At 40.7% G+C, this 16,160-nt stretch overlaps 1 protein-coding gene across 2 annotated transcripts in view; it reads right to left on the reverse strand.

The window, feature by feature from the left end:
* Positions 1-315: 315 nt before the first annotated feature.
* WWP2 (WW domain containing E3 ubiquitin protein ligase 2) overlaps positions 316-16,160 on the reverse strand; it is a 127,077-nt gene continuing 111,232 nt past the window's right edge. Inside the window, exons 11-15 of one of the 2 annotated variants that reach the window (XM_074200300.1) lie at positions 12,481-12,601; positions 11,210-11,314; positions 10,070-10,166; positions 9,777-9,849; positions 316-8,768 (exon numbers count right to left, since the gene is read on the reverse strand). In XM_074200300.1, the coding sequence (XP_074056401.1) occupies positions 8,669-8,768; positions 9,777-9,849; positions 10,070-10,166; positions 11,210-11,314; positions 12,481-12,601 (496 nt within the window). In that variant the 3' untranslated portion in view covers positions 316-8,668. The remainder of the gene's footprint in view (positions 8,769-9,776; positions 9,850-10,069; positions 10,167-11,209; positions 11,315-12,480; positions 12,602-16,160) is intronic. The other variant, XM_074200295.1, reaches the window with a different exon arrangement.

A 16,160-nucleotide genomic window follows, 5' to 3' on the forward strand; every position in this document is an offset into this window, starting at 1 on the left:
AATTTGCCTATTAATGTGGAAGCCTAATACAGTCACCTAACATTGCAACCTACTGTTGTCCTTGATTTCTTATTCACCCTCTATATCCAATTTGTTGCCAAGTCCCATCAATTCCATCTTCATAATATCTTCTATATGTGATTTCTCCTTTTCTATGATAATGTTACCACCCTGTTATAAGTCTTTATCATCTCATTCTTAGACTATTTTTTAAAATTAAAATTTTACTTTATTTTTTCCAGTTACATGCAATGGTAGTTTTTGAACATTCACACATTTGCAAATTTATGAGTTCCACATTTTTTTACCATCCTCCCTTCCCTCCCCCCTCTCCATGGCAGCAGTCTGGTAAAAGTTATATATGTGTGCATTCATGTTTAACATATTTACATATTAGTCATTTGGTAAAAGAGGACTTAGAACTAAGGCGAAAGGAAAAAAATATGGAAGGGAAAAACACAAGAAGTTTTAAAAAAGTGAACATAGCAGGCCTTCAGATTCCTTGGTTTTCCCTCTGGATATGGATAGCATTGTCCTTAGCAAGTCTCTCAGGGTTGTCCTTAATCTCAGAACTCCTGAGACAGTTGCATCCCTCATAGTTGATTATCTCATCATGTTGTGTTAATGTGTACACTGTACTCTTGGTTCTGCTCATTTCACTCAGTAATTCTTTCCATGCTTCTCTAAAGTCTGACCATCCATGATTTCTTATGGAACAAAAGTATTCCATAACATTTATATACCATAATTTGTTGTCACTCCCCAATTGATGGGTATTCCCTTGATTTCCAAATCTTTGCGATTTCAAAGAGTTGCTAAAATATTTTTGAACATGTAGGACTTATCCCATTTTTTATGATTTTTTTGTTTTTTTTTTCAAGGCAATGGGGTTAAGTGACTTGCCCACAGTCACACAACTAGGTAATTATTAAGTATCAGAGGCCGGATTTGAACTCAGGTACTCCTGACTCCAGGGTCAGTGCTCTATCTTACTGCACCACCTAGCCACACCTGGAACATTTTTTTATATGAATATATATATATATATATAACTTTAATTTCTTCATCTAAAAACTGCCTGTTAGGGGCAGCTAAGTAGCACAATGGATAGAGCACCGGCCCTGGAGTCAGGAGGACCTGAGTTCAAATCCAGCCTCAAGCACTTAATAATTACCTAGCTGTGGGACTGTGGGCAAGTCACTTAACCCCATTGCTTTGCAAAAAACAAAAAAACCTGCCTGTTCATATCCTTTGACCATTTATCAGTTGGGGAATGCTTTGTAATTTTATATTTGATTCAGTTCTCTATTTTAGAAATGAGGCCTTAATCAGAAACACTAGCTCTGAAAATTGCTTTCCAGCTTTGTTTTCCTTCTAATCTTGGCTGCATTGGTTTTATTAGTGTAAAAACTTTCTAATTTAATATAGTCAAAATCATCCATTCTGCAATTTATAATATTCTCTATTTCTTGTTTGATCATGAATTTCTCCCTTTTCCTAGATCCAATAGAGTATTTCTTGATCTCTTAATGACTAATTCCTTTTCCCAGTTTGACCTTATTTTGGTATAGGGGTGAGATGTGGGTCTATGCCTTGTTTTTTCCATTTTCCCAGGTTGCCTCAGAAATTTTTGCCAAATACTGAGTTCTTATCCCAAAAGCTAGTCTGGATTTATCAAACAATAGATTACTAAAATCATTTACTACTGCATCATTTGTGTCTATTCTTATCCACTGGTCTATCATTCTATTTCTTAACCAGTATCGGGTAATTTTGATGACTGTCACTGTATAAAAGTTTTAAATCTGATACAGCTAGGTCATCGTACTTTGCAATTTTTCATTATTTCCCTTGATATTCTTGACCTTTTATGGCTTCAGATGAATTTTGCTACTATTTTTTTTAGCTCTATAAAATAGTTCTCTTGGTAGTTTGATTAGTATGGCACTGAATAAGTAATTTGATTTGCATAGAATTGACATTTTTCAAATTGTTTAGTTCTGACTTTGTGTGAAAAATATTTTGTAATTGCATTCATATAGTTTCTAGATTTGTCTTGGGAGGTAGATTCAAGTATTTTATATTGTCTATAGATACTTTAAATTGAACTACCTTCATACATCTTTTATATGAGACTTTTTTATGATTCTACCACCCTGTTGCAAATCTTTATCATCTCATTCCTAGACTATTGCAATAGTCTACTGATGGGTCTCCCTTCCCCAAGTCTCCTGACTCCTTTCCATCTTCTACTCAATTGTCAAAGTGATCTTTTAAAAAAGTATGGTTTTGACCATGTCACTCTATTAAATAAACTTCAGGATCAAATATTAAAAATCCTGTTTGGCATTCACGGTCCTTTATAAATGACCCCTTTCCACCTTTCCTGTTTTCTTACACCTTTAAACCCCAACAGCCCCCTTGCTGTTCCTCAAAGACACTCCAGGTCCTGACTATATTCCCTCCTCAGTTCCATCTCATGGCTTCCCTGTCTTCCTTCAAGTTCCAGATAAAATTCCACCTTCTAGAAACCTTTCTCAATTTCCCTTTAAGGCTAGCATCTTCCTTGCTAATTAATCTCCAATTTACTCTGTATTTTTTTTTTTTTTTACTTTTTTTGCACCCTGTGATCACCTTGAGAGCAGGAATTGCACTTTCCCATTTTCTGTATTTCCATTTCCCATAAAAAACTTAAATGTGTCAATTTATTGATACCTAACCACAAAATCCCATCTTTTATAAGGTTGATTTTTTTTTATCATAAGTGTAAGCCCTTGCATCTATCCCTATTAATTTTCATATTCTTAGATTTAATTTGGTTTTTGGTCTGTTAAAAACTTTTATTTGCACATAAACTTTTAGTTTATTTGCTCTCCCTCCTAACTTTGACTAATTTGGAAATTTGATAAATATGCCTTTATCTAAAACACTGATAAAATATTAAATGATATGTAGCCAAGAGTAGATCCTTGGAGAACTACATTAGAGACCTTCTTCCAAGTTGAGCAATAATTTCTCTTTTGTTTAGTTGTTAAACCAGTTTTAAAGAAATCTACAGACTATCATCTCTATAGTCTATCATCTAACTCAGATCTCTCCATAAGAAGAGCATGAATTATCTTATCAAATGCTTTGCAAATGTCAAAGTGAACTATGACTGGATCACCATCATGGGCCTAGAAGTGGAAGAGATCTCAGAAGTCTTCTATCTAGACCAGACTCCTTGTTTTATAGATGACTTGCCCAAAGTAGTATAGGTCAGAATCAAGATTAGAACCCAGGTCCTCTAACTCTAATGCCAGCTCTCCTTCCATTGTCCTGTCTTCCATTTCCCTCACTTACCTATTGAGTTGCCCTTTCAAAAAAGGAACTTACATTGGTCTGGTATCAATTGTTCTGTAGGATACCATCATGGCTCTTTGTGATCATTGCTTCCCTTCTTTAGATATTCATTATCTCTTGGATATCCATCCTGAACTAAAGTCAAGGCCACTGGCCTATATTCTATAGATTCTATTGTGAGGGGAAGGGGGAAGATTTGTCCTTCTCTGGTCCTAGGTACCACTCCCATCTTCCATAATCTTTCAAACTTCATCTGTGATCTATTAATCTCATCTGCCAATACTTTCAGTATTTTAGCATATAGCTTGTCCTAGCCTATTGACCTGAATTCATGAAGGGGAGCCAGGTGCTCTCCTATCTCCCTGCTTATCTTGGGTTGCAAGTCCATATGACCCTCAGAGTTGAATAGTTCCACTTTTTCTGGCACCTACTTGCCATTTTTCTTGTCAAATGTTTCTCTAATCTCCTGTATTTTCTAGTACTGTTTAGTCATACTCTTTTACTGTCTTTGATCTTCCTAGAGTTCAGGTTATTCTGAGCTTTATCACTTCTATTCTGAGTTTGAATAATTTCTGGGAAAGGAATTTCTCTTAAATAGATTTTGCCAAAGGATTTGGACTTTTGAAATACACTTCAAGCATTGGCATGATTTGCATTTGTGTAATGGGCCAAACAGATATGAGATACCAGAAAGACAGTTTCTGACCCTATTCTTACAGAACCATGACACTTTCATATTCTTCCAGTGATCTGTCCTTGCTTCTATCATTTTATCTTTAAAAATCTACATTGGTCCCATTAGACAACTTTCCCTTTTCTTCTTTATTGAAATCTTTGTCTTCATAGTTTCATCCTTGAGAGCTTCCCATTCTACTTGGACTTCTTGTAGCATTTTAGTCCATGGAATCCCAGTCTGGGAACCATTTCATTCTGTGAACCCTCTGAAATTCATTTTCCTTAAATTCATGGAACAGATCAACCAACATATACTCAACTTTTGTCTTTTTTACCACAAATTCCAAGGTGGATTTCCTCCATTATTTTGACCCCAAGACCTAGATCCTCTTTCTTTGTGAGGATGTCCCTAATAGCAATACAACAGAGGTTATGGAGTCCAATCTTCTTACTTTATAGAAGAAACTTGAGGCCTAAAGAAAAGACAGTATTTAACCATAAATCCTCTAATTCCAAGCCTCTCAACTATTACATTTTCCTTGTATCTCCACATCTTGTATCGCCACATAGTATTTTAAATCTTTCACAGCAACAATACTGATTTTAATAGCATTTTTTTACTCTCTCCCTATCCTTTTTAAGGGCCAAGTTTGAAATTAATGATATATGTTCTGTTCTGGGACTTTAAATCTAACTCATCTATTTTGAGGTGAAGTTAGATCTAAATTATCTTTAGGGAGATACCTCCATTACCCAAACAGCTCCAGCTGTCAAGTTACCATTTTGCCATCTTATTTCTAAAAAACCACCTACACACATGTTCTAATGGGCTCATTCTAGGATCTACTGGTTTTCTGTGAGTAGTTGGTACACTCAGCTCCAGGAAAATGTGAATGTTGTTCTCTACATTGAGTTACCACGTCAGTTATGACCTTTCTCAAAATGGTTCCTATTAATCCACGTAGAGCAATGCCTCATTTTATCCCTTCATCCAGAGAATAAACACAACTACTTGGCTGAGAGTCTTGCATGAAGAACCCATGCTTTCTGGGCCAAACTCCTGAATGGGCATGCTTTTATTGGCAGACACAAACCCATGGGCTTGACAGCTTTGGTCAATCCGTATGTGACAAGTCTTTTCCAAAGTCTTTAAGATGCTCTTGTAAGGCGCCCCCTTACAAGTGGGCGTTCACAGTTTTCTTTAGTGGCACCTGGTCAGTCCAAGAACTGACACCTCTGCTGAACTGGCAAAGAACTATATTGCTGTCAGCACCTTCCAGTCAAGTACAGCCCCATAGCCAGAGGGGAAGATACAAAGAAGTCGAGAGCTGGAAAGGTTGACAGAATCAGTAGTGCTGGTCTCCTTCCCACCTCAGGGATGGGGACTTGTGGGCTTCAACCTTGGGTTTTCTACTCCGTATTGGTGGACGCTGGTTTTCTAACAGACTATAGGTGGAAGGAAGGTTTTAAAAGTGTCTTGAAAACTTTGTGATGAGGTTAGAAGAAACTGAACAGGTATGATTTTTATGTCTTGTAGCCCTATTGAGAGAGCTCTGAGGTTCAACAAGAAGTTACTTGCTTTCTTCAGGACATGGACTTAAGTACTCTACTAGCCCCTTTACCCAGAAACAGAACAATTTCCCATAAGATAACACAGGAGTTAAGGAGAGCAGAACTAGTTTTTTTTTAAGACATCATAAACAACAGCATCACATGACTATAAGAAAATTCAGATTTAACCATTTTCCTTATCAGCCCAAACCCAAAAAGTTAAAAACCCTGCAACAATTCAAGTTCAGTTGGTGTGTGATATACAGTCACTGAAAAGTGGACTAAGGTTAACTCTTTGGGATTGACTCTTGGAGATAAACCAGGGCTTATAAGGCATGTGGACAGTTTGGGATTATACTGAGACCTGTGTAAAATATTAGGAATTATTATTGCAATGGTAAGAGAAGATGGGCAATGAAGCCTTTTCACTGTCTCCTAAAGATGTTTAGAGATGGAGAAAGGCCCTGACATATTGAATGGAACCACACCATGCAGGCCCTTTGTGAAAAAGACATGGGCTAAAATGTAGTCTCAGACACCTCCTAGCTATGTGATCCCACGTCATTTAATCTCGACCAGGTTTTTTCATCTGTAAAGTAAGGATTATAATGGCACTTATCTTTCAGGTTTCTTGTGAGGATAAAAATAGTCATAAAGCATTTTGCAAATCTTAAGGCACTATATAAATGTTAGCTATTCTTGCTTTTTAGTCATGGTTTGCAAAACATCCCTTATCATAACCTACTGCAACAGTCAATAGCCAAACCCCTGTCACTTTATTAGCATGGAACTGTGACTTTGAGAGTGTGATTTCATTGAGTGATCCAGGGACTACAGCCTTATTGTTCCAAGGAGGACACTCCATCTCAACTCCAGCCTTCCCCCAGAAAGGGAAACCAACAAGCTAATTAATTACCTTTGGATGCCATGGCCAATTATCTTTGTTCCCAACACTCAATTAGAAAAGGCCAGGGATGAGAAAGGGTATCTTGGGGAAAAGGCATCTTCTCTGTCAATTGCCCCAGTCTGCCAAACCTTCAGTGGTCTGACATTCATGAGATCCTACCTGAGCCTTTCAGAAACAGGCTCAGGAAGTCTGGTGTAGATGCTGCAGAGCCATGCCCTCACTGAAACATCCTAGCTTCAAGGCCTAACTTGCCCATCTCAACCTTGGTGCTTCAATTCTTACTTTAAAACAAAGAAATCTTGGTATGGACAGTGATGAAAGGCCAGAAATAGCTGAAGGGGAAAGGAGGGCAGCTGAACGTAAGCCCCGACGGCCCACGAACTTAAGAATGTGACTCAGGGCTACTTCCCAGAATGGCGAGGTGAGTTGATGACCCACCCTCTTCCCAGAAGGGGTGGTAAATGATTCCACTGACTTCCACACCAACACCACCCAAAGCTGCTGATTTTTTATTGCACAAGAGATCAGCATTACTGAGGCAGAAGGGATTTTACAAAAAGATCTGGTGACCAGCCCACTGCTACAGAAGGAGTTGGTTTTTTTACAGACACTTCATTTATATACACATATGTACACGCACGCGCAGGTCCACGCACACACATACAGAGCACTGACCGCTGGTGGCTGAGGCAGGAAGCCCCTGCACCGGCAGTCTGCATGATCAAAGGGGTTGCAGTACAACACGGCAAACAAGGGAGGAGGCATGGGCTGGTCCCCCCACTGCAAGCTAGGCACCCTTCAGAGGAGGACATGACATTCATCCATAGGGAGCTGCCAGCTTCAGATCCCTGCCAAGTGGACCTGGAAGCCAGGAAGCAGCTGCCCAAGAACTCTACTTTAAAGCTAGACCCCTCCAGCACAGGCCGGGTCGGGCCAGGAGGAGATGGAGGCGGCATTAAAGGCTCCTTGAGGAAAGCACGCCTTCAGATTAGAATGTTCAGGTACAAGGGACAAAATGAAAAGCAGAGGCCTCGGGTGTCAGGAATCAAGAAGGCAAAAGGGGAAAGGCAGATGTCTACCGGGCCCAGACACAGGGGTTCAATGTGCCGTTGCCCTTCTTTTTCCAGTGGCCCAAGGGAGCTTCACTCAGCAGGTGCAGAATGAAGACTGCCCTCAACTTCAACTCTGACATTTGTCTCACTCCAAAACAGCAGATAATGGGGTGCACTGAAGAGTGCCTATCTGAGGTGGGGAAAGGGACCCTGTCCCTGGAAACTAGGAGCCTGTGAGTCAGGATTTGTCTACTGAAGCCCTGGGGGAGGGAGGCCAAACTAGCCAGCAGCCAGCTGTCCTGCCAAGCTGGACCCTACTCCTGGGAGTTTTCAGAGGGTCCCTGCCTTTAGAAAACTGACCATCACAAGCCTAGGCAGGCCTCTTAAGGCCAGTTTAGAGGACCTGGGACTGTGTTCCTGAGAGGGAGGAGGGAAGAACTCTTGAGCCCTTAGGGCCTGATTTCCCCAAAGTCCCAGTCAAACCCAGAATTGGGCTCCATGGAACAGCAGCATCACACCAAAAGGAACAAACCCACAATATGCTTGTCTGGAATGACCACTGTATGGCCTTTTCCCCTTCTCCAGCCAAGCCTGATAGGTTCATACAGAGAAAGCAAGCCAGGCTCAGTCTGGCCTCAGTCTGCACCAAATCCCTCACTAATTCAATTTAAATGAATCACTGAAAAAAATTAAAGCTTCTATTTCAAACATCAAAACTTCTTCCACTGGGAAAGGTGAGGAAAATCATCCCCCCCCCACCCCAGCAACTCATCTAACTTGTTCTCTTCTTCTGGGCTTCTGCTTGGTCCAATGAGAATAGGGGTTCCTTCCCCACCTCACAAATGTGTTACCTCAGCATCAGGTAAAGTATAAAGCCTTCACTGAGGAGATTCTGACCCTCTGGGTACTCACACATGTTCACATACAGAGAAGAGAGGCAGAAACCAGGCTTCCATAAGCTGGCTGCCTTGAGTGGGGGACACCAGGGCCTGGGAAAATCTGCCAATACTAGGAGAGTTAGAGACCCCCACCACACCACAACCTGCTGGGGACCATCTGAGAGTTTCAGGACCTGCTGTCATACAGACAGGACCTCGTCTGCCCAGTCATGGCAGGCAACTCAAAAGAAGGCTGCTCTTCATCACTCTTGTCCAAAACCCTCCGTCTCCTCAATAGCATACAGTAGTTTCTCTTTAAGCTGTTCATAACTCTTGTAGGGAGGAAGATCCAGACGGTTGAAGCTGGCAAGAAAGAAGGAACAATGCTGTCAGTGAGAATCCAGGGGTCTAATATGACTAGAAAGGAAAATGATCAATGTTGGAGGGGATGTAGGAAGACTGGACACAAATGCATTGTTGGTGGAGTTGCAGACTGATCCAACTTTCTGGAGAACAATTTGGAATTATGCCCAAAGGGGAATGAAAATGTGCATCCCCTTTAATCCAGCAGGACCATTTACTAGGTCTGTATCCTGAAGAAATCAAGAAAAAAAGGTAAAAATCCCACACATACAAAAATATTCATAGCAGCTCTTTTTGTAGTGGCAAAGAATTGGAAACTGCGGGGATGCCCATCACTTGGGGAATGGCTGAACAAACTGTGGTAAATGTATGTGAGGGAACATCAGAACTTTAAAAGAAATCAGGAGGGACAGAACTTTAGAAAAACCTGGAAAGACTAGCATGAACTGGTGCTGAATAAAGTAAGCAGAACCAGAACAATATTATACACATTAACAACATTGGGTGATAATCAATCATGGTGGACTTGATCATTTCAGTAGTATAATAATCAAAGACAGTTTTAAGGGACTTGTGATGGAAAAATACCATCCATTTCCAGAAAGGGAAATGTAGAGTTTAGATGAAGACCAAAGCTTATTTTCTTCAATTTTTAAAAGTGGTCTTATAGCTTTCTTTTTCTCTATTTTTTTCTTCCATTTGGATCTTATTCTTCTCTCATAACATGTTCAATAATGATCTATGCTTAGTATGATCAAAAAAAGAAAGAAAACCCAGGGGTCTGGACCTCTGGCCCTGCAGGGTGGGCCAGGCAAAGCAGAGGGAGTCAAAATGTTAAAACAGACTGCCCGCCTGAGAACTCTGGGCATGTCTTTCTTGGCTAGTCCACACCCTACTGCTTGCTTTAAGAAAGTAGTAAATGTCAGGCTCAGCCAGGGGGTCCTCCCCACTTTTTCAGGGTGTTGTGGGTTCCCTAGGCCAACAAATCCCCCAAAGGAGCAGGCTTACCAGGTGTGGCTCCGAGGCAACCAGGTCTCCTTGCCAACCTTGTCAATGCAGAATTTCTGGGGTCCATTGCTGCCTAGTGGCCATGATAAAAAACCCAGGGTTTAGTGACTAGAACACTGCCCCATAGCAACTCCACCACAGCCATTTCTTAGTAACCAACTCCATAGCCATCCCTAACAAATGCTCCGTCTGAGCCTGGGGAAGTCCAGCCTACTGGACATCTCTTCTCTTGACCACCCTAGACCTCCCCTTTCCTTATATGCTCCCCACATTGCAGAGGGAAAAATACCAACCAATGAGCTCTGCAAATCCTCCAACTGGCAGGCGACAGGTGCCAGTAACAAACTGCAACAGCCGGATCCTTTTTTCGTTGTCCATTTCCTTCACCACCTGAAAGCCAAAGAATGCAACCCCAGTCAGATCAGACACTGGGCTTGGGCCCCAGAAATTCTGTTCTAAACAACAATCTGATGAAACAATTTAAATGCAGAAAGGATCTCTAGGTCTTTGTCTCTGTCCTGAGCTGCAACAATAACCCTGGACTTTTTCACTGTAGTTGTGTTCCTGAAATCAGATGAGACTGTGGTGGCAGCCGAATCCAACCATCTCCCAAAGAAGGGAAATAATGGAACAGTAGCAGAAATCACCAAGGTAGCATTGGATCCCTGGACAATTTTGGTTAGACCACAGGTCGGAATTTAAGGTTCATCTTGTTTCAGCCCATGTTGTCTCAGAAGTAGATTTGGCCTTGGGGCTACCCAACCTTGGATCTTTAAAGGAGAAGATATTCAATCTGTGAAGACCAGATCTGAAAGTCCATCCTGTTTCTTTGAAGACAAGTATGTGCCTACCTTTCCTGTCTGATTGGTAGGGAAATCACTGACTAGCGGTCTCTATTCATTGTCCAATATTCTCCCCCTCAGGAGGTCTCCAGCAGTGATTAGAGCTGGAAGGAAGGTGGCCACTAACTTCTATTTATCACCCTAGATTCACCAAGCCAGAGCATTTCCAGGCCAAGAGGGCATTGTACTTTTTTTTTTTTTTTTTTTTTTAGTTTTTGAAAGGCAAATGGAGTTAAGTGGCTTGCCCAAGGTCACACAGCTAGGTAACTATTAAGTATCTGAGCCTGGATTTGAACTCAGGTCCTCCTGACTCCAGGGCCAGTGCTCTATCCACTGCGCCACCTAGCCGCCCCTGTACTGAAGACAAACAGTCACAGATAGTATGTGTTGTATGTAAACGGGCAGGTATCTTTGTACAAGCCACCAGCATATGGGCTAAGAGGTGGGGGAGGTGGGGGAAAGGTAGTAAAGGGTAGCCTAAGGTGCTCAGGCTGCTTCCTCCTTAGGAGGCTCCCTGAGCCCCTGCCCTGTGTCCCTGTCATGTATCCCTTTCTCCTTAGAAGGAATAGGGGGTCTATCCCCAAGCCTCACCTGCCAGAACCATTGGATAGGTCTGCTGTTCTTAGTATAGTGACGATAGATGGTGTTCTTCTGCCAGTCAGCCATATCAATCTCCTGCATGCCACAAAGCATTAGCTAGGAGACAAATGAGACCCATTAGCATCAGGGACAGTTACCATTCCCCTCATCCCAGAAATAATAACTAACTTAAAAGACAATGGCTGGGGGGGTGGGGAGAGAAGGAGTGGAGGGGTGGTGGTGGTAGGTGCTGTTCTCTACAGCTGAACAGACACAGGCCCTGACAGGAAAGGGATATGTTACATTTGTATAAATATTCATATTCATTAATCTCCCAATTAACAGAGGTTTACCCCTTTTAAGGATCAAAGTTTTAATTTTAACCATATTATGTAGAAATCCTAAAATGAATCAAATACCTCCACGCTTTAACAAAGTATTCTGGTCATAACCTCATGCTCAATTACTGTACTGTACTGTACTCAATTACTGCACCTTAAGGCCCTACCACACTATGCAGAGACAGTTGTCTGCCCTGGTTCAAAGAGTCCCAAATTTTCATAAATTTTATCTCCAGTGTTTTATGCTTTCCAAATTCTCATGTATTTTAATAGCTTTTCTACATTTTACCTGACAAGACACTCAGATGTAATTTTCTGCAATTCATATTGTGGGAGGCCCAAGCCTCTCTCTTCCCTGAAATTTCTAATTTATTGTTCTAATGCTTCTACAGTGGAAAAACTAATTTGTTTAGTTATATAAAAAAAAGAGAAAATATGTACTGAATAAGGATCTAAAATTCCTCTCATGAGAATAGTAAACATGGTTTAGCTAATGTATGGACTTCTTAACATGTGTGTTGACTAGACAGAAGCCTCCCTTGCTAACCTTCTGAGGATTGACCCAAATTCTAAAAGGTCAATGCTGCTGAAAAAAGCAACCTCTGGGTATGAAAGGGCTATTCTCCCCAAAGGATACTTCCCTATTAACAAAAGGAAAAAAAACCCAAGAAGGATCACTCCAGCTACACCTACCTGATTTTGGAAACAACTGAGCATGTTAAACTGGGGTCTGTCTTGCTACAGTGTGGCCTGAAAGTCACAACTGTGGGGATTAAGGAGTTCACTTATTTTCTTTTACAGGTGAATAAACTGAGGCCACAAAGATTAGTTGGCAATTTGTCTCAGAGTCCTTGATGGCAGCTTCCTGAGTTCTAAACCCTGTATTTTTTCCAAAGCACTATGCAGCCTCTATTCCCAAGAGGACTCCCCCTAGGATCTCACCTCTAGTTCCTTCTCGTCAAAATAGCGGAGCCATTCCAAGGGGGCCACTTCGTTGAAGCCATCCAGGAAAGCTTTGGTCTGCTCTTCTACACCACGGGTGAATCTCCAATCTGTCAGCAGCCTATAATCAAAACCTGGTCGATCAGCACCAAGAAAATAGAGTCTCCAACCCTCTATCTCAGATTCTCTGCCCTCTGTGGAGTCATGTTACATGCAATAACCCCATACTAAGGAGCAAGTCTGGATTCAACCCTGTGTTCCAGAGGCACAACTTTTATTCATTCATTAATTAAATATTTACTGAATTTACAACAATGAATAAGACACAATCCCAACCCTCAACTATAACACTGTGTCTTGTCAGATTTTTTTTTTACTGATTACTTTGGTGATTTTGTTATTTTAAGAAGCTTATAATCTAAGAGGAGATATAAAACAGCTACTCAAATATGATAGTGTTGCATTATTAGGATATAAGATACAAGACAGTTCCCATTACTGCTTTGTAGACATGAGAAGTTCACACTATTTCTGGTCAAATTTTGTTTTCTTATTACTTTGTTGATTTTGTGATTTTTTTTCTTCTGAAGAAGAAATTGAAATTAGGGGTGACTCTGAGAGGGAGTTAGGAGAAATATGCAGAAGAAAAATTTTAATATAAAGATATATATGTCTAAAAGCCTTCAAAGAGGGGTAGGTAACATTTTCAGAGGCAGAGATGATGAGGAAACCACGAAAGCTATGAGAATGTACCATCCTGTTGAACTGGCAAAGAGTACATGAGAGTGGCACTGAGTCAAGGCTAGAAAGAAGCACCATGAAGCTAAGAAGTCTAAACTTTACTCACTTTTTTTGCAAGAGGAAAGTGACATGACTAAAGACATGCATTGGGAACATTAAATTGACTGGATGTCATATTTAGGAAGATTAGGAAGTGATGAGAGATTCTAAAGGCAGAAAGACAAATTAAGATACACTGAAGGGGGGCAACTAGGTGGCATAGTGGATAAAGCACCAGCCTTGGAGTCAGGAGTACCTGGGTTCAAATCCAGTCCCAGACACTTAATAATTACCTAGCTGTGTGGCCTTGGGCAAGCCACTTAACCCCATTTGCCCTGCAAAAACCTAAAAAAAAAAAAAAAGATACAATGAAGGTAGTCAAGGAGTAGTAGTCATGAAATGGGGGAGATTCTATAGAACTTAGTGACATATTGTTAAAAAAACTGAAGCAAGAAAAATGAAGGAACTAAAAATAAATATAAGCCTGAGTGACAGGGAGTTAGAGATGGAAGACGAGTTCAGTTTGCAAATGCCTAGTTTAATTTATGCCAGCAGGACATTCAAGGAAGATGCCCAATAGATAATTGGAATTACAAGCCTGGAATCTGAAAGAAGTTAAAGCTGGAAATACAAATTTGGATATCATCCACTGGAGCAGCTAGATGGTTCAACAGTCAGAGCACTGGACCTGGACTCAGGAAGACTCACTTTTGTGAGTTCAAATTCAGCCTCAGACACTATGTGACCCTGGGTAAGACACATAACCCTGGTTGCCTCAGTTTTCTCATCTGTAAAACGAGCTGCAGGAAATCACAAACCACTCCAAGATCTTTGCTGAGAAAACCCCAAATGGAGTTACAAAGCATTAAACAAGACTAATAAAAATAGCACCCATATAATGATAAAATAGTTGAAACCATAAGAATGGATGAGATTGCCAAAGGAGAGTAGCAAAGAGTGAAAATGTTAATTATTTTATAAATAAATTTATGTAATATATTTTCAAAAGACTTCTTTGAAAGTCTTTAAAAAGTAAAAGTCAGAGCAAGACAAAGACGGGGGGGGGGGGAGGTAAAGGCAAAGAAAGTTCAGAGCAGAGTCCTGAGGAATAATTTTATTTTTATTTATTTAGTGAGTGGAAGAAGAGAAGTAAAAGATCTTCCATCACATAAGTTCAAGAAAGAATAAAGGGTCAAAAAAGAGAAGGTGCAGTCATGCTAAATGCTGCAGAAAGATCAAGAAAGATGACGGTTGGTCTTTGGTGATCCTTGAGAGGATAATTTCAATAGAGAGACACAAAGTTGGACAATAAGGTATTGAAGGTTGATAATAGGAGGTGAGGCAGCAATCAATATCTACTGGTTTAGACAACAAGTCAATGGAGCAGACTAGAAATGTCAATATTTATTAAGCCATTATGAGAAGTAGAATAAAACTATGAGGTGCTTGTGTGGAATAAAACTATGAGGAAGAGCTCAGGGTGCTTGTGCTGAAGGTTGCCTTTTCCCAGAAAACAGGAGGCAAGATCATCTTCTGCCAGCAAAATGAGCCAGGGCGAATGGGGATAAGAGAAAAATGGAACAATCCCTGTGATGAATTCAATAGGCATATGGTAGGGGAATAAGATAAGGGCTGTGCAGTCACATTATAAATAGGCAATGTTCCAACCAAGAGTTCCAGGCCTCTGTCTACAAGTGATTGGCAGCCTAGGTGAGAGAATGGATAGAACAGTGTCAACAGAGAGAGGTCCTGTGGTTGGGAATTCACAAGGCGGATGCAGGAGAGTTCAACAGACATTTTGCCCAACAAACATTCAATAGGTTGCCCCACAAAGGTGGAAATCAAATGGTCTTGAGGTTAAGAGATTTTAGGGTGGTAATGGAAATGCTGTTGAAATGGTTACACATCTATGGTGTTGTCTGGGCAGAGAGGCAAGCCAAAAAGACCTTGTTGGATGGAGAAAAGGCCAAGGTAAGGGGCTAGAAGTTCTATGCCAAGAAGAGTAATCAGTCAAAGTGAGGTAGGAGAAGGGTAGGAGGCCGCACTCAAGAGAGAGGAACATCATATGCTTCCAGCTTTTGGGGGTGAAGCAAAGAGATTACAAGAAAGGCTGAGACCCTATGTCACCGCTAGATTTAGCAGAGTAAGCAGAAGCTTTAAAAGGGGAGGGAAAGGAGCTGCTGATATGAAAATGAAAAAGTTAGAATAAATAAGTCAAAGAATGATAGGGAGGGGGAATGGTCAGAGAAGAAAAGTCATGAAAGAGCATATGCTGAGCAAAATAAAAACAGAACACAGAACTCAAGATGTTCCTTTGGGAAGGAAAGAAAGGAAGAATTCTAGATTTTATTATTAGAGTCATTTTCTTCTCACTCATTGGAAATTTAGGCACGCAGCCTTCATTATTCCAGAGGGCTGAAAGTTTTTTAAGGAACAGAAATTACTCCATGAAAAGAAGATAAAAATTCAATCAATCAATTAAAACAAGTCTTAAAAAGAAGGCTTGGGATTCTGAAGTGAAAAAGCTATTGGTCTGGAAGCCAGAGGGCCAACTCCCTACTCATGAACATTTATAAAACGAAGATAATAATGAATTCCTGCTTCCCCTTCAGCCTTATGGTGAGGAGAGCACTTTATAAGCTTGAAGGTACCATGTAAATAGGAAGGACTATGCCAACCTCAGTCTCGACAGTTTCAACATCAAATGAAAAAGGAGTACTTTCTATAGTCTATAGGTAGGTTTTCACATGTTGTCTTCCTGTTAGAATGTGAGCTCCTTGAGGGCAGTAATGGTGTTTTCATCTTACACTGTTGCCTAACAGTGATCCCAGAGTGATGGATTCATTCTCCCTTCCTTTATCCTATCAGCCAGATGGTACTACTATCACTTGGTCCATACA

This window comes from Macrotis lagotis, chromosome 1 (genome assembly GCF_037893015.1).
Source record: "Macrotis lagotis isolate mMagLag1 chromosome 1, bilby.v1.9.chrom.fasta, whole genome shotgun sequence".
NCBI classification, from domain to species: domain Eukaryota; kingdom Metazoa; phylum Chordata; class Mammalia; order Peramelemorphia; family Peramelidae; genus Macrotis; species Macrotis lagotis.